We start from the raw sequence: 22,869 nt of genomic DNA, 5'->3' as shown, positions 1-22,869 counted from the left end.
GCCCCTCACATGTTCCATTTCTTACCCCTTTGGTCAGAATTTAAAATTCAGCCCAATTATGACTTGTTCCTTTCCACGGTAATAACAATGATGATAGTAACTATAGTAGTAGTAATAGTAATAAAGCAAACTCTTGTCCAGAAAGATCAAATATGGTGTGTCTCACACCCCAACTCCTCACTTTTGGTGCAGCTTGATGAACTGCTCTATCGAGAAAGATGTGGAAACCACATGCAGATCTAAATGCCTGTGTGTGTGTACGGATGCCATGCTACCGCGCCTATCTGGACCATGACAATAGATATAACAGATTTGAATTTAATCTTTCATTTTCTCCTAATGGGAGAGGGAAAAATTTAACCCTGAACATGAAAGAAAAGTATCACAGGGTCATTAATCTCAATCGTAATTCTCAAGGCGGGGATACTCACCTGGATACTGCCTAAAAAAGCCCTTTGCACTTCCAAAGTACTGCCATATGAGAGACGGGTCACGATCAAAGTTATCTACGAAAACTTTGTTTAGGGATTCGGACCAATAAACCCCATTGACGATTGCTGGGTCTGAAAAGAAACAGAGAGAAGAGAAAGTTACAAACCAAAGTGAGAGAGAACCCCGGCTGGCGTCCCTTGGAGCTGGCAGATAGCAGCAGCATGAGACTCATCTTACAGGAAGCTGTGAAGAAAGTTATAGCTTCCCAAACATTTAGCTCCTGGGAACTCCATACATCAGGGATTCCTCATCCTGCCCAAGCCCCCAGAGCCACCCAGGAACCTTTATTGATGACTCCTTACTTGAAAAATACATCCCTTTATTTGTAACTTTCAACCTTGTACAGCACAGAGTTCTTGAGAAAGCAGAGAGAGACCTTCTCAGCATTATTTTCCACCTTTTGCCTCTCCTGGGTCAGAACCCAGCAATAAAAACAGGAAAAATGTGTTTTCTCTCACTGCAATGACCTCAGCCAACATGGTCCTGTTCCAATTCTCTTCACCTCTGACTTAGAAGTTTGCTTTTTTTAAAAATAAATAAATAAATTGCAACTACATAACTACATCTCTCTACCTCTTTTGTTCAGCAAATGGTGAACTCCAGGAGGGCAGGAACCATTTCATGTGGTCTTCTGCTGTGTCCCTTTGACTAGCACATGGCAGAAATTCCAGACATTTATGGACACATGAAGAGATGAATGGATGGGGGTGTCTGGATGGCTCAGTTGCTTAAGCATTGGACTTCAGATCAGGTCACGATCTCACGGTTCGTGAGTTCGAACCCCACGTCAGGCTGTGTGCTGACAGCTCAGGGCCTGAAGCCTGCTTCAGATTCTGTGTCTCCTTCTCTTTCTGCCCCTCCCCTGCTTGTGTTCTGTCCTGTTCTCTCTCTCCAAAATTAACATTAAAAAAATTTTTTTAAAGAGATGAATGGATGGGTAGATGAATAAAACAAAGGTTGCTCATCACAACCGTCTACTCTTCTTCCCTTGTGATCCCATGAATAAATCTCTTTTCTTCACCCTTGGCAGCCCAAAGCTAACTCTTTGCCTTCTGTCCACAGATAAAAATTAAGGGCAAAGGCAAAGAAGGCCAATAAGTATTTTTTTTTTTGGCATAGTGGTTGAAGAAAGATAGATCACTAAGGATGCTTGGTGACCATCCACTTTTTCTTAAACTTCTTAAGATCCTGTTTCAAAATGATGCCACATAAAGCATAATTCTGTTAAGAGGGGAGATCACCATCCAGTCCCAGCATGATGAGCGTAAGAATGACAACAGGGTGAGCATGTTAATGATGAGGAAGAGGAGGGGAAGGAGCAGAAATCTTTACTGAGTCTCTCCCATGGTGCAAGCACGTACTTAGCTCATCTCCCATTGCCTCTACCACAGCCCTCCAAGACAGGCGCCATTAGTAACTTCCATGCTCCACAAGTAGAAACGGAGTACCAAGAAGTTAGGTTCTTTCCTAAAAGCATCCAACTCATCAGTGACAAAGCTTCTGATCTGTGATTTATAAATGGGATAATAATACACATCTTAAAGGGCTATTTGAAAGGCTAAACAAATCTACAGAAGACGACAAACAGCAAAAGGCATTCAGAAAGTCATCAATGGAGCAATTCCATTCACCTGGATTCCAACACCCTCAACAGAACTTCCTGTGGGACCCCAAGTCACAGAAATCCCACCATGGCATCTTTATTCCAAAGATTCCTGCATTCTACACCAGGGGGATAAAGACAGATTTGGTCACTCTAGTCCTCAAGTTGCATAGTAAGCCAATTAGCAAAATAATGCTAGAAATGGTCATGTGAATTAGGTACAGTGACAAGGAAACTCACTGTTGGCACAGTGCACCCCATCCCTCCTCCACAGTGGCCTGCCCATTGCCAGACTGCTGCCCCCAAGATGCCCATCTGAAGAGGTCTGAGAAAGAGCCCACAAAATGGCGCCTAACCCAGCAGGCAGACATGGTGTCTTATATTGTCTTACCTCCAGCCTGTCTTATTCTTTCAGATTGCTTACCCAGATTCCATAGACAAGTGGGATTCTGAATCTCACCTCAACGTAAGTGCTCAAACTCTTATAAACTAGAGTAAACCACATCATAGGCTCGGAGAGTGAAAATGACCAATTCAACCTTTTACCACAAAGTAATTTTGAGAAAGACTTTATCCTCACAATCCTGGAAAATGGAACCCTTTTTTGCTCCTGTACAAGCTTGACAATAATTACTGTGACTCACTCCTTGTTACAAAAGCCACTGAAATTAATCCACAAAGATGTAAATACAATAATGACACTGAAAACTCCATGGTTCTTGCCTCCTCCATCAATGGCCTCAATTATGTTGCCATCATATAAAAACTTTCCACAATTAGAAGCAAAAATTCCATTTCCCTCACTCACTGTCTCAACATGTTAAGCAGTCAAACAGTTTCCAGTTAGAGATTCTTTTTTCTTGACTGTGATTTCTTTGGGGGTAGTAAAAGGCCACTCATACCCCAAGGTGGTCCTAGAAACTTAGGGTTGCCCCTTGGGGACCTGTGAGCACCTTCAGAAATGCAAAAAGAATTGTGATGGTCAGAGGTTATTTCAACAATCATTTTGACACTAAATGTCGCTCTGAAATTATGCCTCTTTAAGAAAAGGGGGCTTTGATTTTCCCAGGGCACGGTGAACAAGGGCAGGAGAATCACTAAAGAATATGGTCTAGTTAAAATGAGGGCTGTGTTACACACACCTATTTGATCAAATATTTGAGATAACATGTCCTCTGGCTTGTAAAACAATCACAGTATATTGATTTCACAATCTTGCTTAGCAAGCAATTTTAATAGAAGGGAAAATCTCGAAATGCTGTCCATTATTCATCATCTAAGAGATGAAAAGAAACAGGAAAATGCTAACGTTATAAAATGGGGCCTGCATCTAAATATCTGGGTTAAAACAGACACTAAAACATAAGTTAAAAATGGTTTTCCCAACATCACTGGCAGAGAGCAGAAATGAAAGAGCCCAAAGGGTCAGTGCCACCCATCATATCCTGCTTACCCAGGTCCTCAGATCCTTCCACTGTCTACTGAGGAGGAGGTGAACATGACACTGTGGGCCGCATCCCAGCCAGATGTTCCCTCTATGGCTGCTGAGCAGGTGTGCTTTTTTAAGGTCACTTGCAAAAACGACAGCATCCTCCTAAGCAGTAGGTTTCCCTTCTACTTGTGTGTGTTTTGTTTCTAACTTTGTTGAAAAGCCCTCCCCCTCTGCCTCATTTAGCATTCTTCAGGAGTCTCAGACTAATCTGAGCGTGGGTTTCACTTCCACCCCTAGTCTTCTTAGGAGGTTAATGTATTGTATTAGTTTCCTGTGGCTGCTATAACAAATTACCACAAACCGAGTGACTTAAAACAGAAGAAAAGTATTCAGGAGGCCAGAAGTCCAAAATCAAAGAATTGGCAGATTGAGTTCCTACCAGGGGCTCTCAGGGAGACTCTGTTCCACGCTGCTCTCCTGGCCTCTGGTGGTCATCAGCAACCCTTAGTGCTTCCTGCTTTATAGACACAATCGCTCTAATGTCTTCCTCCATCTACCCGCGCCTTCCCTTTGTGTATCTCTGTGTCATCTCTTTCTTTAAGGAAACCAGTCACTGGATTTAGGGTCCACCCTAAACTCCAGATGAGCTCGTCTCAAATCTTTCACTTAGTTACATTTGCAAAGACTCTGTTTCCATATAAAGTCACATTTGCAGGATGTACTAGAGGTCAGGACTGGGGCATATTTTCCGGAGGCCACCACTCAACCCCCTGCATGTATTCAGACTCCCTTAATTATGCTACATAATATATCCATATTTCATGGTTTGTATATGTTCTTTTTAAAATCTGAGTTTCATATGGGTAGGCCTTTTTCCTAGTGAAGGATCCTTTTAATGGAAACAGTTCAAATTTTCACGTCTGCATTATAATTTTACGAGCTTACCATTCTTCTCAATCTCTGTTGATAGGTCCTACCTACAAGGCTCTCACTTGGACTAAACTCATTTCCCTTAATGCCTCATGTATGTGTCAATGCCCAGTTTTCTGCTCAATACAGTGAGCTCCATGTCACATGGTCATTTTCTCCAATGTCCCTGTCCATTCGGTGTCAACTTATTATTCACAGTGGTCAACGTGAAGTCCGGCAATAGCAGTTCTGCTTCCTGCTTCCTCTACCTTCTGAGAGATTAAATTACCTCCAATGCCAGTCAGAAATTTATCAGATGTTCAGCTTTTTAGTAGAACAGACTACAAGCAGATGTTTGGAGAGTAAGAGTCCCACACCACCTTTGTGATCTATTTGCAATTTGTATCTGAAAAGCAGCTCACACGTCCCTGCTCTGTCTTTATAATGTACCATATAACCCGTAAAGAATTTGTAGTTTCCTTCTTTTATTTCCACCCAAATAACTGCTCTCACCTGTGCTTCCCCATCCCTCAACAAGTTTGCACTTCGCTACATGGGGGTTTTCTGATGTTACGGATGGCCGATGTTCTCTCTGCATCCTCCCCAACACACTCACACACTTTTCCATTTCTGTTCTGTATCTTTGAGTGGGTAGCCCCTCTTGTCATCCTCAGTCAATCAGCCCTTTGGGTTCAAGCAAATTAACACACGTAAAGCACTCAGCACAGCAACTGGCACACACAAAATGGTCCATACACATTGGCCATTATTTATGCCAGGCGTGAGGAAATAAATAAGGTCCCAAGAAGATCACCCCACTTCTTCTATCCCTGTTCTCTGCAGCAAGAGTCCCTGCACAGCATCTTAATACTACAGCATGCCAGTGTGAAATGCAGGCTTTGGAGTTGGGAGTCTTGGATATGAGACCTCACTTGGCACTTGTCAGTCAGTGGCCTTGGGCTTGTGACTTAGCTTCCCTGAGCCCCATTGTCTTCTTTGACCAGAGTGGCTCTCACTCAAAGGTTTCTCAGAAAAGGCACATAGGGTGCTCAGCAGAGGGAGGGCTCTGTTACCATCAGGGGGTACATCAGTAGTCACAGCTCTGGGGTGGGTCCCCTGCTCCCCATCCCAGGCAGTTCCGCTCTCCTATAGCTATCCAGATTAAACTTCACCTAAGCCTCTTCCTCCCTTCCTCCAATTATCAGGGCAAGGTACTCTTGACAACTCTTACATTCATTTGTTCATCCAATGAATATTCACTGACTACCAACTACATTGGGCATTCAGCAGTGACCCAGGCAGACCATGAAGTGGACATTTCGGTCTGAGGAGGGGTGACAATGGGCACATAAATGAAGGTTCCAAACAGAAGTGGGTGTCACAAAGAAAATAAAAAGGGATGATAGGCTTGAGAGTTACCAGGTGTGGAAAGGGGAAAGGGGAGTTACTCTAACTGGGTGGTCCAAGATGACCTCTTTGAGGAGAGAGCTGAATGCTGAGAAGGTGTCAGTTTAAAAACACCTTGGCCAGCAAAAGCTTTGAGGCAGAGTGAGTAGCAAGGGCAAAGGCCCTGAGCCAGGAAGAAACCTGTGTCCTGGGAAACAGCAAAACAGCGAGTGTCATTGAGGCCCCGTAAGCAAAGGGGAAGAGGTTTGAAATTGGGCTGGCAAGATGGGCAGGCCACGGTGAAGGTCTTAGCAGATGGACAAAGTTTCCTGCCAAGCATACATTTTCTCACAGACATAATCTGTGCTCCACCAGTGCCAAGGTTCACTACGCTTTTATTCATGGTTCCAAAATCAAATTTCTTGTCTTATGAAATCTATAGCCAGCATAGCCTACTTCCTTCAAGCAATCAGGATCTTTACGGATGCCTTAGCACTTGGGTTTCCTCTCCAGACCTCAAAGTCACCTGATACGCTCACCATCTTTTTTCTCAATATCATTTATTCTCCAGTGAATTAGCAGCATCACTGTATTAATTTAAACTTGACATTTTCTACCACAAAATATGGGTCCATTTCTAGTGAATCTGAGTGTCCATGAATAATTACAGGCTAATCTAGAATTACAAACCACTGTTAACCCAAAAGCCATTGAAGGGAACGGTCTGAATTCATGTTCAACTGGGTTTCTGAAGCGTGGCCCTTGTAAAGAAGGTTATTTCCTGCCTGAACAAGCTAGAGGAAGGGTCTTAGGTTTGACTAAAGGTCTTTGAAGAGGTGTGACTCCTGGATGTGAAATCACAGCAGGTACAGGGGACTGAGTCCACACAAGAGCTCTTCTACAGTGTCGCACATTGAACCACACACAGAGGGAGAATGGCTGGAGAGTCTTTGTGTCTCCCATTTCAGCAAGTAAATGCTATCTCTCATTCATTCTAAATAGGTCATAGATTAAACAATGAGTAGTTTTGATGCTAATTATCAAGCACTTATATATATTGGAAAATAGCCACTAATGTGTGTTGAATTATAAAATAGACTTATTTGCCAAACATTTCCCCTTCCTCTAAACTTAGTGACGCGCTACATATTAAATGCAGGTTGCTTTCCACAAAGCTGGAGTCAATTTCTGGCAGTCCTGAAACCAAAGGGATGAGGAGGATTCATGGTCCAATGCTGAATCACTCTGCATGGATCTGGAAAGCAAAATGAATGGGAAACACACTTACCAGTTTGGCAAATCCCAGAAGGTGCTGGACACCGTCTCAGACTACTGCCTCAGCATGATAGATGTCAGGATTCATTGCCCAGTGAGATTTCACATCAATGACTCCACTTGTTTGTGTGATTTTTTGTTTCTTTGTTTTGCCTTAAATATATCAACTTTAAATGGCCCTCCTCCCTTAACATACTTTAAATTTTGTGGAGAAATTCCCATTTCTCCCTCCTCATCACTCTTATTACCCTGGAATAAATCATTTTCAAGTCTTCGTTGGAGACATTAAGAAGAAGAAAATTATATGACAGAAATCAAAGTATAACGATGATGACGACAGCAGCAGAGGCTGCCATTTCTGGAACACTTGCAACGGGCCACGTACTATGCAAGATGGCTACCAACTGCTCTTCCTACCCCATTTTCCACATGAGGAAATTGACCCTTGGAGCACTGAAGTTCATTTCCCCAGGACATCATCACCTTACCCACGGGAGAGATTAGCTACGTTCCTCATCTAAACTATTAGATGAAAGATGACTTGCGTGGAGGCGTTGAACTCTATTTACTGCCTACCAGACAGTAAGTAGAGGGAGGGAAAAAAGGAAGGCACAGGACGTGTAGTCTAGACACCAGGTAACAGGTGGCTCACAGCAGGCTGCCTGTCCCCAGCTGTCAGCAAATGAATGGAGTGGGTGGTCCCTGGAGAAAGGGGCTGGGATCAGGATGTCTTCAGGCAGGGCTGGACACGGCATCTTTGCACCTAATAATGCTCAGGATGTGTGCATGAGCTCAGGAGGACACAGTGAATGAAGAGAGGGTAGTGCTGGGAACCAATTCAGAGCTCTCTGCAAGAGTCCCCTTATGCATCCACCTTGGGTTCTCTGCTGCAGAGCCAGAGCCACCAGGGAAGGTCTTCTGTCACCACCTGCATTTGGATTTGGGGTCTGCTTGCAGAGGGGACATTTACAAGGCATAAAATCTTGAATAACACACTCTAGAGTGAAGATAAGCACATCTCAAGAGGCTTCTGATTCTAAAATGGCATTTATGATAAATTGTAATTAAGCCAGTATTCACTAGCTAATTTAAAACACCTCTGTCTTCAGAGATCATTTTCTCACTAACCAAGTCTCCCTTCAGGTCTGTAATGAAAAGCCGAAGAACCAGAGCCTCATTCCTTCTTGGGGATTTACTCTGGTTGGAAAGGGAACAAACCTCATCTTGCACAGGTTCAGAGATGGAGTGAGCACGGAGGCACCATTTTCCTACCACAGTACCAGAACAACAACAGCCTTGCAAATCCCTCATAGCGGTTCCCTGGAGCTCAGCATCCTGCTTGAAAATCTGTGCTACGTAACACAGCTAGACCACTCAGCTTGCTCCAGAAGCATCAGTCGTTCCTGCTAACCCATCACACGGAGACTGTACCCCACTGCATGGTGCCCCAAGATGCTCTGGTCTGGCCCAGGATCGCTTTTCAAATCCACTTCCCTTCCAGCCTCCAGCATCCACCCACATCTGCCCCTGGCCAAGCTCACTAAGGCTTCTCCGTTCTTGTATTTTAATTATTCCATTTATAGCAACTAGTTCTACTACCACTGGACAACCTGGTTAAAAGGTGTACATCATGTACTCATTATAGTATGGATTGTTTATTCATTCATTCAGAAAACATTTGCTGAATGCCAGGAACCATGCTAGGATTTGGGGATAAAATAGTGGGCAAAACCAGACATGGCCTTTAACCCAACGAAGCATACAGACCAGTAGGGGAGGCAGACAACCCAGTAATTACCTAATTGTGTATAAATTTACAGTCATGATTAGTATAAGAAGGGAAAAACACAATGTTAGGAAACATGCTCTTAGGGGAGGTCCTGCTAGCCCAGATTTGATGGAGCTGGAATCTTCAGAATGAATAGTCATTCAGAGGGGAGGGGCAAGGCACTGCTGGCGTTGCCAACTCTAAGTTTAAATACCCACAGTGCAGAGGACAGAAAGGAGGCTGGGGTAGGTGGGAGGAGTCAGGGCCAGGGGACCAGGCAGGGCCTTGAAGACCCTGGCTGCAGTCAGCTGTCAATCTCAAGAGCCATGGAGGCCCCTGGAGGGCCCAAAGACAGGGCAGTAACACCCTTGCCATTTGAAGAGGCAGGTGGTCGAGGGTGGAGGGAGTGTGTATAGAGGCTCCTGACATAACGGTGCCTGCACTAGAATGACAGAGTGTGAGAAAGTCAGTGGTATGTAGAGAGAAGGAGCTCAGCAAACATGTGAGGGTCCAGGTTTTGCACTCTGAAAGCCAAGGTAGAAGCCCTCTTCGTCACAGTCCCAGTATCTAAGCGGGGAGTCCCCAGCAGCAGGGAGCCTGGACAACACCCTCCTGAGAACCGCACCGAGGGGGAGTTAGCCCAAGGGGAGCTGGCATGCTCCTCACATCGCACACAAATGGGAAAATCTATTGATGGCAACAGGGAAAACTATGTCCCCAGACAGCTAGACTGTCCCAGATTTGCTACCACCGACTGTTCTGTTGTAACAGTCCTCGGAATGTACGTCCTTGCCTGCCATTCTTGCAGCACGCCTCTCACTGACAGACGTTATTCATAAGCAGCATGAAAGAATGGGAACCAATAAGAATGGGAAATCCTCGACCACCCACATCCGGGTATTGCAAACATTCAGTGAGGCTCTCCTTCTGGGTACAGCTATGCATCCACATGGCCCCAGCTGCCCTCACCCTCATTCTCCATCTCATGGCTCCTGGGAAGGCCCATACTGTTTCTGAAAGATGAGGCAACTGAGTCCGGTGAGGGGAGGCCACGCAGCCAGGGAGGAACTAGGCTGTCCCTTCACCTAAAGTGTTCCTTAGCAGTGGGATTTATGACGCTCAGCCCTGGGCCTCTACCCCAAAATCACTCCTCTTCAAAGTAAAGCCAAATAAAGTCTTACCCATCAGTCAATAAACACTTAAAAAAAAATCTAGGGTATTTGAAACCTTGTCCTATGTTCTGGGGCTCAGTAGGGGGACATAAAGAAACAATTCTGGAGAAAACTGATGTTATGACAAGTCACACGCAATAAAAGACAACCCCAGTGGGAGAATATATAGCTGTCATCCTTTAGTAAGAACCCATTCCTGATATTCACACAGAAAGTCTCCTCTAATTTCAACCTTTGGGAAGAGAGAAAGAAATTTAAAAGTTCCTTCTTTCCATCTTCTGGACAGGCCTGGCTCCCAGTAAAATATGATTTTGTGGAGCCTGCCATCTGTACTGATGCTATCAGCTTTTTATTGATATTTAATATAAACAGAACCCCAAGGCTAGCAGGTACCCTGACAGGGTCTGAAATATAATTGCCAAGGAACCATACAAATGCGTGTAGCAATTAAAGAACTGTCAGGGATATTGCTGGTGTGGACACAGAGCTGCGGGCTGGATGAAGGAGGGATGTATGCAAGCAGGGAGGCAGAGAGAGCAGAGGGCTGTGGGAAGGAAACGGGTGGGAGACTCGCACATCCCTCCTGCAGCAGGCCCAGAAATCCCACACAGGGAGATAAGGGGATTATGGACATTCAAAAAGGGAAATGAAGCTGGGTTTGACTTGGTGTTTGTTTTCACCACACAAAGACCAAGAGCCAGCTCTCCTGCCTCTGCTCTGAGTTTTATACTGCAGAGACAACATGCAGCCAGTCTTGAGTCCGGCTTGGGTGGGGGAATCCCAGGACAGGGCATAGGAAGGAATTTGTTTTCTGCATGGCTTTTAAGAGTTGTCATAGTGGCAGAAGGCTGAAAAACTGGCTGTGGCTAAGAAAGATGGGGTGCATGGAGATGAAAGGGGAGTTCTGAGTGAGGAAGAAGGAAAGACAGGCCAGTTGGAGGGCCAGGGCCAACAGAAGAGGAATCTGAGCGCAGCCTTGAGGAGGACCAAGGAATGCTTTTTGCCAGTTCTGGTTGCAAAAGCCCTGCCCACACCTGTGGCTAGTACTGACTTCACAGGGAACCCAGCGGTGGTGGGGATGGGGATGGGGACGGTCACGGGGATGGAGGTGCAGACACGATCTCCACCCCGTACCAGGATCTCTAGTCATCCTTTGAGGGGCCCTGGAGCTTTGGCTTTCGTGACTGGAAGACATGGGGTGAGAAAGGGAGTGGTACTTAATGAATGGCTTAGTTCGGGGATCAGAAGAACCAGGTTTAGTAACAGAACCATTTGTCATAATTTGCTCTTGAATTCCTAGGAGAGGAGCACCTTTTCAACTGGAATGCTGCTGCCAGAGATCTGGGCTGCAAATAGCCAATGGGGTAGTAGAATAAAGGAATCTTAATCTCCTCCTTCTTGAACCATGGATGGAGAGGGGTTTATGCCCTGCCCTCACCCCTTCCCAACATACACGCACACATATGAGCAACACGTGCACACACACACACACCCTACAACCCGCCCTAGACAAGCGCTTTTGAGTCGAACACTAAGGAACTTGTAAAGACTTTAGTAGTTAACATATTTCTTGGGGTGCCTGAGTGGCTCAGTCAGTTAAACACCTGACTTCGGCTCAAGTCATGGTCTCGCAGTTTGTGAGTTCGAGCCCCGCATCGGGCTCTGTGCTGACAGCTCAGAGTCTGGAGCCTGCATCAGATTCTGTGTCTCCCTCTCTTTCTACCCCTCTCCCACTTGTGCTCTGTCTCTCTCTCTCAAAAATAAATAAACATTAGAAATGAAAAAAAAAACATATTTCACAATGTTAAAGAAGTTTTAACCAACACATGGAACCACAGATACTCAGATCATTACTCAGAATGGGGTTATTTTTACTTAGTTAGAAACAAAGAGTTGATTTAAAGGAAGGCATTAAGGAATCATACAGGTGCTGGTAGAAACAGGTGAAATCATGAGTGTGGCCTGGGAATGACCGGGGCTGGGAAAATGCAGCTCCAGTGGCTCCAAAGAGCAATGCCCACCATCTCCCACATATCCCCATGTAGGAAACTCACCTCAAAGCCTTAACAGTGTGTGGGATGACAGGGGACATAGGCTCCCATTCCTCATTTTAAAAAGTTGTGTGGGGTGCCTGGGTGGCTCAGTCGGTTAAGCGGCCGACTTTGGCTCAGGTCATGATCTCGCGGTCCGTGAGTTCGAGCCCCACGTCGGGCTCTGTGCTGACAGCTCAGAGCCTGGATCCTGTTTCAGATTCTGTGTCTCCCTCTCTCTCTGACCCTCCCCCGTTCATGCTCTGTCTCTCTCTGTCTCAAAAATAAACGTTAAAAAAAAAATTTAAAAAGTTGTGTTTTTTTCTTCAATAAAATATAAATACATCCTTTATGTATCCCTTCTCTCAACCTGACAAACTCCTGAAGGCATTCAGACCCAAGAATATAAAAATGTAGATGTGGTCGCATCATGAAGGGCATTCCAAGTTCTACACCCTGAGAGTGTGTAAGCAGGAGTCAGAAATCATCTGAGAAAGTGCAGAAAGAAGCCCCAAGAAGCAGATCGTGTTCTCTGCTCGTAAACTGCAGGGAAGATCCGCCCCCCGCCCCCACACACTCCACCCCCCGAGCTCCTGGGAGGAAGCCAATTTCATGCCAAGGTGGTTTTGATGGATATGGCACCAGGGGGCTGGGTTCACATGGCTAGAACATTATAGGAATTTGCTTTTGATGCCCAATTTCATGTGAAGATCGCAGGTCGTAAACTCCCCTGGACTCTACCACTGGAAGTTCAGACTACTCCCCAAAGCATGACACACACTGAGAATAATGCCAGCTGCCAATAATGTTGACCAAGTACTATTAACAATAAGGTTCCAGCTGTCTTTCCACCCGGTCATCCTGCAAACACTTTCATTGGTTATTTCTTGTCTTGCTGAACAATAGCATTTGGACTCAATTAATTGAGACCAAATGATTGACTTTATGGACCTTAGTAGCAGTGCTCACTGACTCCCAAGTGGCCCCTCCTCTTGTTATGAAACATCGCAGGGAATAGGTTTAATTCTGTTACGTGATTTATCACTAGAATAACCATACTGTTTATCATCCAAACCAAATCCCTTTTGATAAGGGGGCCCCTTTTTATTAATATAGAGAGATAAGCAGTATCAAGTAGGTCTATCCTTGGCAAGCCAAAACAGACAAGTACCCCATTTAGAACTCACCCCATTCCACAGAGAATGGAACTGAGTGACTGTGTGTGTGCCTGTGCGTGTGTGCAATTTGATCTCTGATGTGATCATGATTGCTTAAGCAAAAAGGGTTAGAAGCAAGAAATCATTCCTGAAATAATACATCAAACGCTTACTTTTAATACTTGGCCAATCATTGCATGTAGGATCATGGCCTTTTGAGCACTGAGGCAGTTTGCTAGCAGTGGGCATTCAGCATGCTTTAGACACAGCCAAACTGTTTAACTGATGGGAGAAGAGCTGAAGAACATTCATTAACCCACTACATTGCTTAACTGGAGGTTACTCAAGAGTGTTCTACTGTAATTAAATCAATGCACCCTCTATTTCTTCAAGTTGGGAATCTTTTCAATTTAAAGAACCAAACATCCTACTCAAAATACCTTAAAAGATATTGGCTTCTAGAACTAAGAAGATGACGGGTAGGAATGGTTAAGGGGTAGACTTATCCCAAGATGGCCAATTATTTCACCAAGGACCCAGTTACTTTCTTTCTGTCCTGATTCCCACTGAGTTGGCTGCATCCTCAGACCCTTCCTCTCACACAACTGGCCCTTCTCCCTACAGCCTTTGCCCCAGCATCTCCGGCCGTTCCTTTCATAGGGTCACAAAACTGCTGCAGCACTTAGAGCCATCAATCGTTTCCACACTCTACTCAGGGGTAGAACGTGAAATCTCCAAATGTCTCCTTACATTTATTGACGTTGAATATTGTAAACCCATCCCCGAACAAGTCAGCATGGGATGGGGATGGGGCATGCTGATCCACCTGCTTGAACCTGTTAAGTCCTGGGTCTGATTTCAAGTCCAACATCCATAAAGGATGGGTCCCAAAAAGAAATTCAGGGTGCAACTGGCAACAAGAGGAAGGTAAAAGTGCCAAGCCATAAACATCTCCTCCAAGGTTCTGATATGGTCACAAACACCCAAAAAATCAACTCCGAGGCCACAAAACCCATGTGACTCAGTATTTCCCCAACTACTAATTCACCTAAAGAATTTAAATTTGGAGGGACCATTTCCCAAGTGAAGCATTTCTATACCATAATGGTATACAAGAGGTATGTTGAGCATTCTAAAACTGCGTGGCAGACAGAAGGAACTTTATCAAGGGAAGTTTAATGCAAAAAGATAGATCTCTTGGGATGCAAAGAAAAAAATCAAAGAAGAGAAAAAGAAGTATTTCATGGGAAATAATGCTACAAGTCCAGCAGATTACATGCTACAAATAACAATGAAAAAGAAGAATATATTCCTACTAACATAAAACCAACAAGACCAGACATATTTAACAGGAACTGCACCCAAAGAGGAAGAAGTCAGTTGCTACAAAAATGATGTATGATCTTTGGTTAGGTTTATTCCTAGGTATTTTATGGTTCTTGATGTAAAAGATCCGTATGCTGAAACCTATAGAAAGCTTATGAAGGAAATTGAAGAAGCTACAAAGAAATGGAAAAACATTCCATGCTCATGGATTGGAAGAATAAATATTGTTAAAATGTCAATACTACGCAACGCAATCTACCCATTCAATGCAATACCAATCAAAATTGCACCAGCATTCTTCTCGAAGCTAGAACAAACAATCCTAAAATCTGTATGGAACCACAAAAGACCCTGAATAGCCAAAGTAATATTGAAGAAGAAAACCAAAGTGGGAAGCATCACAATCCCAGACGTTAGCCTCTACTACAAACCTGTAATCACCAAGACATCATGGTATTGGCACAAAAACAGACACACAGATCAATGGAATAGAACAGAGACCCCAGAATTGGACCCACAGATGTATGGCCAACTAATCTTTGGCAAAGCAGAAAAGAGTATCCAATGGAAAAAAGACAGTCTCTTTAACACGTGGTACTGGGAGAACTGGACAGCAACATGCAGAAGAATGAAACTAGACCACTTTCTTATATCACTCACAATAATAAACTCAAAATGGATGAAGGACCTGAGCATGAGACAGGAAACCATCAGAACCCTACAGGAGAAAGCAGGAAAAAATCTCTTTCACCTCAGCTGCAGCAATTTCTTACTCAACACTTCTCCAAAGGCAAGGGAATTAAAAGCAAAAATGAACTATTGGGACCTCATCAAGAAATAAAGCTTCTGCACTGCAAAGGAAACATCAACAAAACTAAAAGGCAACCAATGGAATGGGAAAAGATATTTGCAAATGACATGTCAGACAAAGGGCTAGTATCCAAAATCTAAAAAGAACTCACCAAACTCCACACCCGAAAAACAAATAATCCAGTGAAGAAATGGGCAGAAGACATGAATAGACACTTTTCTATAGAAGACATCCATATGGCCAACAGGCACATGAAAAGATAGATGCTCAACCTCACTCCTCATCAGGGAAATACAAATAAAAATCACACGGAGATACCACCTCACGCCAGTCAGAGTGGCTAAAATGAACAAATCAGGAGACTATAGATGCTGGAGAGGATGTGGAGAAACAGGAACCCTCTTGCACTGCCGGTGGGAATGCAAACTGGTACAGCCGCTCTGGAAAACAGTGTGGAGGCTCCTCAAAAAATTAAAAATAGACCTACCCTATGACCCAGCAATAGCACTGCTAGGAATTTACCCAAGGGGTACAGGAGTGCTGATGCAAAGGGGCACATGTACCCCAATGTTTACAGCAGCACTTTCAACAACAGCCAAATTATGGAAAGAGCCTAAATGTCCATCAACTGACTAATGGATTAAAAAAAAAAAAAAAGATGTGGTTTATATATACAATGGAATAGTACTTGGCAGTGAGAAAGAATGAAATGTGGCCTTTGGCCATTGGGTATTAGGCTAAGTGAAATAAGTCAGGCAGAGAAAGACAGATACCATGTTTTCACTCATGTGGATCTTGAGAAACTTAACAGAAGACCATGGGGGAGTGGAAGGGGGAAAAAAGCTACAGAAAGGGAGGGAGGCAAACCATAAGAGACTCTTAAGGACTGAGAACAAACTGAGGGTTGATGGGGAGTGGGGGAGAGGGGAAAGTGGGTGATGGGCATGGAGGAGGGCACCTGTTGGGATGAGCACTCGGTGTTGTATGGAAACCAATCTGACAATAAATTATATGTAAGAAAATGATGTATGACGGGGCAAGCCTGCAGAAATGGAGGTTGACCTCCAAAACCTTCAAGGACAGGACTACTTACAGATTTTCAGCTGAAAGTGTTTTCATAAAAGCGTGCTTATAAGTCAAGGTTTGAAAAATCTTTTCTTAAAAATTTTAGTAGCCCAAACTTTGTTATTTTCATATTTGTAGAAATACTTGTTTGGAAAGATCTCCTAGTCATAAAGATGCTAAAACTTAAAAAAAAAAAAGGATGCTAAAACTTTTAATATACTGATGCTGATCTATGTAACCAATTTGATTAAATAGCTTGGAACATATTTTAAAGTGCCAGAAGTACAGAGTAAATCAAAACTCCAATAACATTTTGGAGTCCTAACACATTTGATGACTAATTTTATTACAGCAGTTCACTAGAAATAAGACAGGCCATCTCTGCAGCTAGTATCCAATTCCATGTTCTCATTTAATCCACCCTGAATTTCACCCTTTGGTCTGTTTGATTATCTTTAAATGGCTTGTTTCTCTTTTGTATGTGAGTTAAAGGACATGTAAAATTAAAGGTGTTGCTATTCCAATACCATTTACATTATTAGAATATAACAAAGTGTAAGAACTGAAAGCTGTGTTACTCATGGAGTGTCCCAAAGCAAGGGTATCTGTGATACCCAGTCAACGTTCACAAGGTCAAAATAAAGTCTAGCTTGGTTGCTGCATGGTCAGGGGATGGGTGGAATCAGCAACAACAAGAACAACAAAAGATGTGAAGAGAGGATGATAAAGCTTGTTTCAAAATAATAGCCCATCATAAAAGGTAGAAATATTTAAAAGAAAACATGTTACTTAAAACAGATATTTAATTTAATTTTAAATTGTTCAAAATTCATTCTCTAAGACATATTATGTATTTACCACATATACATATATGGAGATCTTATCTCTTACAATTGAATTAGGGATAAGACATAGTTAATTAGCATATGGAATCAGTAAAAATTCATACCAGAGGGTCAATCCAATCCTGAAGTCTATTTAAGGAGAAAAGGGAAGAAGGGCAAGAACAAATGGGCCCTTTCGTCTTGAAGTAGCTGACTACAGTGCACTGAAGGGTACGAAAAAATTAATAACTTTCTGGGTCCTTAACTTTCTCCAGACATTGTCTTTAAAGCAAGAAAAAAAAAAGGTTCAAATGTTTAAAATCTCTCCAAAACTATTAGCAAAAACAATATGGAAATATATACCAGATGCACAAAGGCATCTTGGGATGAATATATTAAGGACCCACAACTGCAAATTCTAAAATCTATTTAATTGTGCCAAAAAAGAAAGACCTTTCGATAAACAAAATGCAGACAGTGTTTCAAAAAAAAATCTTGAGGTCTTGAGCCAAGACTATTCCTCAGCTGGATATTTCAGACTCTAACTAGACCACCAAAACAGACTTTACTGTCACGTTGGCCACTTTGAGAATAGCGATAGAGCTCCAGCCTCAGTCTTACCTGGGGAGAGAGTGGAATAATAAATGAATTCTGCAAGAAGTTTCCACTCGGGGCTTTTTATCTTAGACCAAACATAGAGCTCTTTTGTAGGGGGAAGAGAGTGGGAATCACCCTCTAAAAATAATTTTATTCTTTCCCTTAAAAAATAACTTCTCAATTAACCAAAAACCAAATGACCAAAAAGAAAAAAAAAAGAAAAAGAAAAAGAAAAAGAAAAGAAAAAAAAAAGAAATTCACCCCCATCCTGTAAATAATCACTGTTAGCATCCTGACATAAGGCCATCTACTCCCTTCTCTGTATGTTTTATTTGTATAAAATGGGAGTGGGCTATATGCACTCCTTTCCAACTAAACCCTCCCTCTCTGTTCCATTTACTAGCTTCCCAGACCACACACATTGCTGTCCTCAGTAATAGCAGTATAGCATTCCATTTCAAGTGGGGAGAAGGAAAGGAGGCTGTTTTCATGAGTGACATTCTTAGCACCCAGAGAATTTGCAGGGATTTGATTTAAAATAAATAAATATACTGGGCACCTGGGTGAGTCAATTGGCTGAGCATCCAACTCTTGATTTTGGGTCAGGTCATGATCTCAGAGTCATGGGATCCAGGCTAGCATCAGGCTCCATGCTGAGTGTGGAGCCTGCTTAAGATTCTCCCCCCACTCCCTCTCTCCCCCTCTGCCCCTCTCCCGCACTCGCACTGCCTCTCTATATAGGAATGAATGAATGAATGAATGAACAAAAACAAACAAACAAACCTTCTTCACAAGTATGGGAAGAAAATTGCTGGTGTGCTGAGAAGCAATGCCTGTGTCTTCACTGCAGTAATGTGGACAGGAGCCAGTTCACAGTCCTCACCATATCCCAAATCATCCCCCACACCTCTTGCTCACCCTCTTGCTCCTATACATGGTATCACTGTTTTAAATTTTCATTATGAAATACTTTCAGATTCTGAAACAGTTGCAAAAAGGGGGGGAATCCAAAATACCCTATATCCAGCTTCCCCAAATGTTAACCTCTTACTTAACCACAGTCCAATAATCAAAACCACAATACTCACACAGACACAATACCAACACTCTTTACAGATCCGATTTAAATTTCATCAACAGCCCTGCCGCTGTCCTCTGTCTGGGCCTGAAACCGATCCAGGATCACACATGACGTTAGCTGTCCTGTCTCTTCCGCCTCTCAGCAAAGGTCCTCAGCCTTTCTTCGTCTCTCCTGACCTTGATGCCTTCCACCCGCCCACGCAGCCCCGTGTAGAGGTGACTTGAGAGACTGTAGAAAAGGACTTAGAAGGACCCTGGCAGGTATGTCACTTTCCCAGTGCTGCCTCTCACACTTCCAGAAGTCAGAAGTCAGAAGTCTGAAGTCAAGCATCGGAGGGCTGGTTCCTTGGGAAGACTCTGGGGGAGAAACTGTCCCATGCCCCTCTTTACCTTCTGGTGGTTCCTGGCAATCCCTGGCATTTCTGCACATACTCCAAATCTCTACATCTCTCTTCACATGGCCTTCTTCTCTGTGTGCCTCTGTATGTCCTCCTCTCTTCTTACAGGGACACCTGCCATTGGATTTAGAGCCCACCCTAAAATCCAGTACGATCTCCTCTCCAGATCCTTAAAAAGTTGCATCTGCAAAGACCTTATTTCCACATAAGGTCACAGTTTGAGGTTCCACGTGGATACAAATTTTTGAAGGGAATATTATTCAATCCACTGCAATGTCCTTCAATTTGGTTGTTTCAAAATATATATTCGGGACAATGACTAGGTTGAGCCCTGTTCAACAATTTCTCACATCACCTTATTATAAGACAGCAGGAGCAGGTGAAAGGATTATTCTATTTCTTAGACTAGTTTCAAACAAGCTCAAAACACCCATAGGATCTTGGGGAAGATAATGGCAAATTATATTTAGTTGTACATTTGGCATTTCAATTATAGCTACAACTCAGCAGCGGCTTCACAGCTCACTACTGTTTCTTACTCTAGCTGAAAACATACCCGCAATCAGTCCGTTGATGAGAGGAGAAATGTAAACACTTTTGTCTAGAAGGAAGCCAGAGTTTGAAGATGCTTCTGAATTGGATGCTCTTGTAAGAGGTCATTATTTCCAAGAACTGCCAAGACTCTAGTTCTCTGCCTCACAGGCCCCGTGAAAAGGACAATTGGGACAATCATCATGTTCAATAGCCCGGCCGCCACTTGATTAGGGAAGGAGATGAGGTTGGCTTGGCAGGATTTATTCCCGGCAGAGACTCACTAGGGGAGAGACAGCAGCTTGTCTTTTCCAAGATGTCTGCAAATTGAGTTGATGGTAATTTTGCTATGACTCGTAGGGTTTCCAGGCTCACTTCTTTTTCTTCTTCTGAGTAAAACGGACCATGGTCTTCTTTTCCAGCACAGCAGCAGAGCCCACTCCACAGCCAAGATGCCCGGTCACAAGCTGGCTGACCCAAAGAATACTCTCCAGCACATCTCATCAGACGAAGAGTCCGACGCATTTCTTTCTTGGCAATTTCAGTATTCAAGCAGAGGAGACCCCTCAGGCTCACAGTCTGTAAGCCACTGTCCCAGCGCCGAGTTTACCAATTTCAAAAAGATAAAGCTTTGCAAAGAGAGATGAGGAGCATCTGGGTGGCTCAGTCGATTAAGCATCAGACTCTCGGTTTCGGCTCAGGTCATGATCTCATGGTTTGTGAGTGTGACCCCTGCATCAGGCTCTGTGCTGACAGTGCAGAGACTGCTTGACATTCTCTCTCTCTGCTCCTCCCCTGCCCACTCTCTCTCTGTCTCTTTCTCAAAAATAAATAAACAGAAAAGAAAAAGAAAAAGAAAAAGAAAAATGAATAGTCACAGCGCACATGCGCACACACACACACACACACACACACACACACACACTTAACTCACGTAAGCACCGTCATGCATGTGTCCACATGGAGGTTTATTCTGGCTGAGATGTCTTTGGTCAGGGAAGACAAAGAGATGCAAGTCTTCCCATGGCAACTGGATGCGTGCCACACACATGCCCATGTGGGAAAAAAACCACTTAATATGCACTTACGTCACACATACACACACTCAAAAAACAACAGAATATATGCGATCTTGGTGGTCCTGGAAAGGGTACCATGAACTGTTCACCAGGCATTATCTGAGTAAGAATTAACACAGGAAAAGGGAGAATGGGTTCAATTTCAAAAATGTATCACACTGAAAATAATGACAACAGCCTTGTATGCGTACTTGGCATTTGCTAAAGCTCTTTTCATCCTTTGGTCCACTTTTTCCTATTATAGATCCTCCACGCACATTTACAAAGGAGGAGCCTGGGGCAATAGACAACTTTAGTCATTTACTCAAGGCAGTACCTTTAAAAGGCTGTGGAACATGAATGCCATCAGCAAGGACTGAACACCTTAGTTTGTTCTAAGACATCTAACATTTGATTCTCAAAACAATGGCCGGGTGGGCACTTATGTACTCCCCATTTTACAGATGTGGAAACTGAGCTCAAGTGGCCGAGTAACATGCCTAAGGTCACAGAGTTAGGAGCAGAGCCCTTTAGGTAGGTCTTCTGGACCACAGTTTATTGGCAGAAACCAATGCAAAGAGAATAATTACGGGGGTCACATTTCCAAAAGCTCAAAACAATCCATGCATACAGAACATGGACCCCTCTGCTCCTGATGCACAAATAAAGCGGCAGCCTCAAGAGAGGTGGGCCTGGGGTCTCACACGCATATGGGCGAGCCTTGAGAAGAAGCAGATAGAGGACCCTGCAAGCTCTGTGCATCTCTGTACCACGGCCAAGGAGAATGAGAACAAAGCAGCGCAGGATGACAGCAAATTCCTCAGAACACTGGCTAAGTGTGTCAGGGTAAAGCCGGTCTTCCCTGGAGGAAGCAGTGATGAATGCCCAGAAACTTGGCAACCTCTCTCCCTGCTCCCCCGAATCCTCAAATCCCCTCTGCATGGTCAGAGGGGGATTATGGCCCTGACAGGGTGTCCTGATGACAGAGGAGTCCTCCAGGGGAGCAGAGAGGAAGGGGAGGGAAGAAGGGCTGAGGGGAAAAAGGAAAAGGAAGATCGTTGTGTATCCTGGGAATGTATATGCAGCACGGTGGTGCTCGATTCATCAAGGGATGAGTTGAGATTAGTGTTCACATCATCTAACTTGCCCAATGTTGCTCTATGTCAAGCACCTCGGAATGCTGGAGGGCAGCCCACGCCGAGGACAGAGGCAGCAGCACAGGCATGTCCTTAATTACCTGAAAGGTCCAGGGAGGTGATGTGACCTGTGCAGAGCCAATTCTCAGCAACTCAGAGACCAGAGCCCAGACTGCCTCCTGGGTTCTACTCCGCAAGTGGACACAGACTGGATGGAACACGTGCGGGTGTGGATGATGGTGAGCGAGGAGAGCACGACCACGATCGGGGGCGCGGGTCACAGAGAGGAACCAGTGCTGCCCACTGCACCGCTCTACCCCCCTGCGTGGTGGGACCAGAACCGGGGAAGGGGTGGGTGGGGCGCCACGCTGCTTCTCACCAAAGCGATGCCACAGCAGCTATCGATCCAGGCCAGAAGCCAAGGCAGAGGCGACGCTCTCCCAGGGCCCTGGGCGCCAGCTCAGGTCTGTCGCCACTGTGGTGGCACCCTCCCCATGTGCTCTGTCACTGCCTGTCTAAAGGTGCTGCCTGCCCCCAAGAAGCAGGGACCTCACGTACCAAAATCAAATCCCCACTCGATTCAGGTATGAAGCCCCTGGATCTCTGCAAAACAGAGCACACCGTGTCTTGTTCTCGCTGTGATCGTGAAGTTAGGGACGCCTCGGGGAAAAGCACTCAGCACAGCGCCTGGTCTATGGCAGGCGCTCAAAACGTTATTGCTGCTATTAACGTCTAGCTTCTGAGGTGCCTTTAAGGAGCAGTCTACACTCCATGTGGGAATAACTGCCATGCGCTGGTGTTCCAAGGGGGCGGTGCAAT

The 22,869-nt window shown here is 44.3% G+C and overlaps 1 protein-coding gene across 4 annotated transcripts in view; it reads right to left on the bottom strand.

Moving 5' to 3' along the window:
• Positions 1-22,869, bottom strand: part of CACNA2D3 (calcium voltage-gated channel auxiliary subunit alpha2delta 3) — an 859,023-nt gene that overhangs the window by 472,188 nt on the left and 363,966 nt on the right. For all 4 annotated transcript variants that reach the window (XM_053897956.1, XM_053897957.1, XM_053897958.1 and 1 more), the window contains one exon: positions 432-563. In XM_053897956.1, coding sequence (XP_053753931.1) covers positions 432-563 — 132 coding nt within the window. The remainder of the gene's footprint in view (positions 1-431; positions 564-22,869) is intronic.

The sequence above is a fragment of the Panthera pardus genome, unplaced genomic scaffold, assembly GCF_024362965.1.
Source record: "Panthera pardus isolate Hobbes unplaced genomic scaffold, ASM2436296v1 HiC_scaffold_8, whole genome shotgun sequence".
Classification (NCBI taxonomy): domain Eukaryota; kingdom Metazoa; phylum Chordata; class Mammalia; order Carnivora; family Felidae; genus Panthera; species Panthera pardus.
The sequence above is the reverse complement of the archived record's forward strand: the minus strand, read 5'-3'. Positions and strand labels throughout refer to the sequence as shown.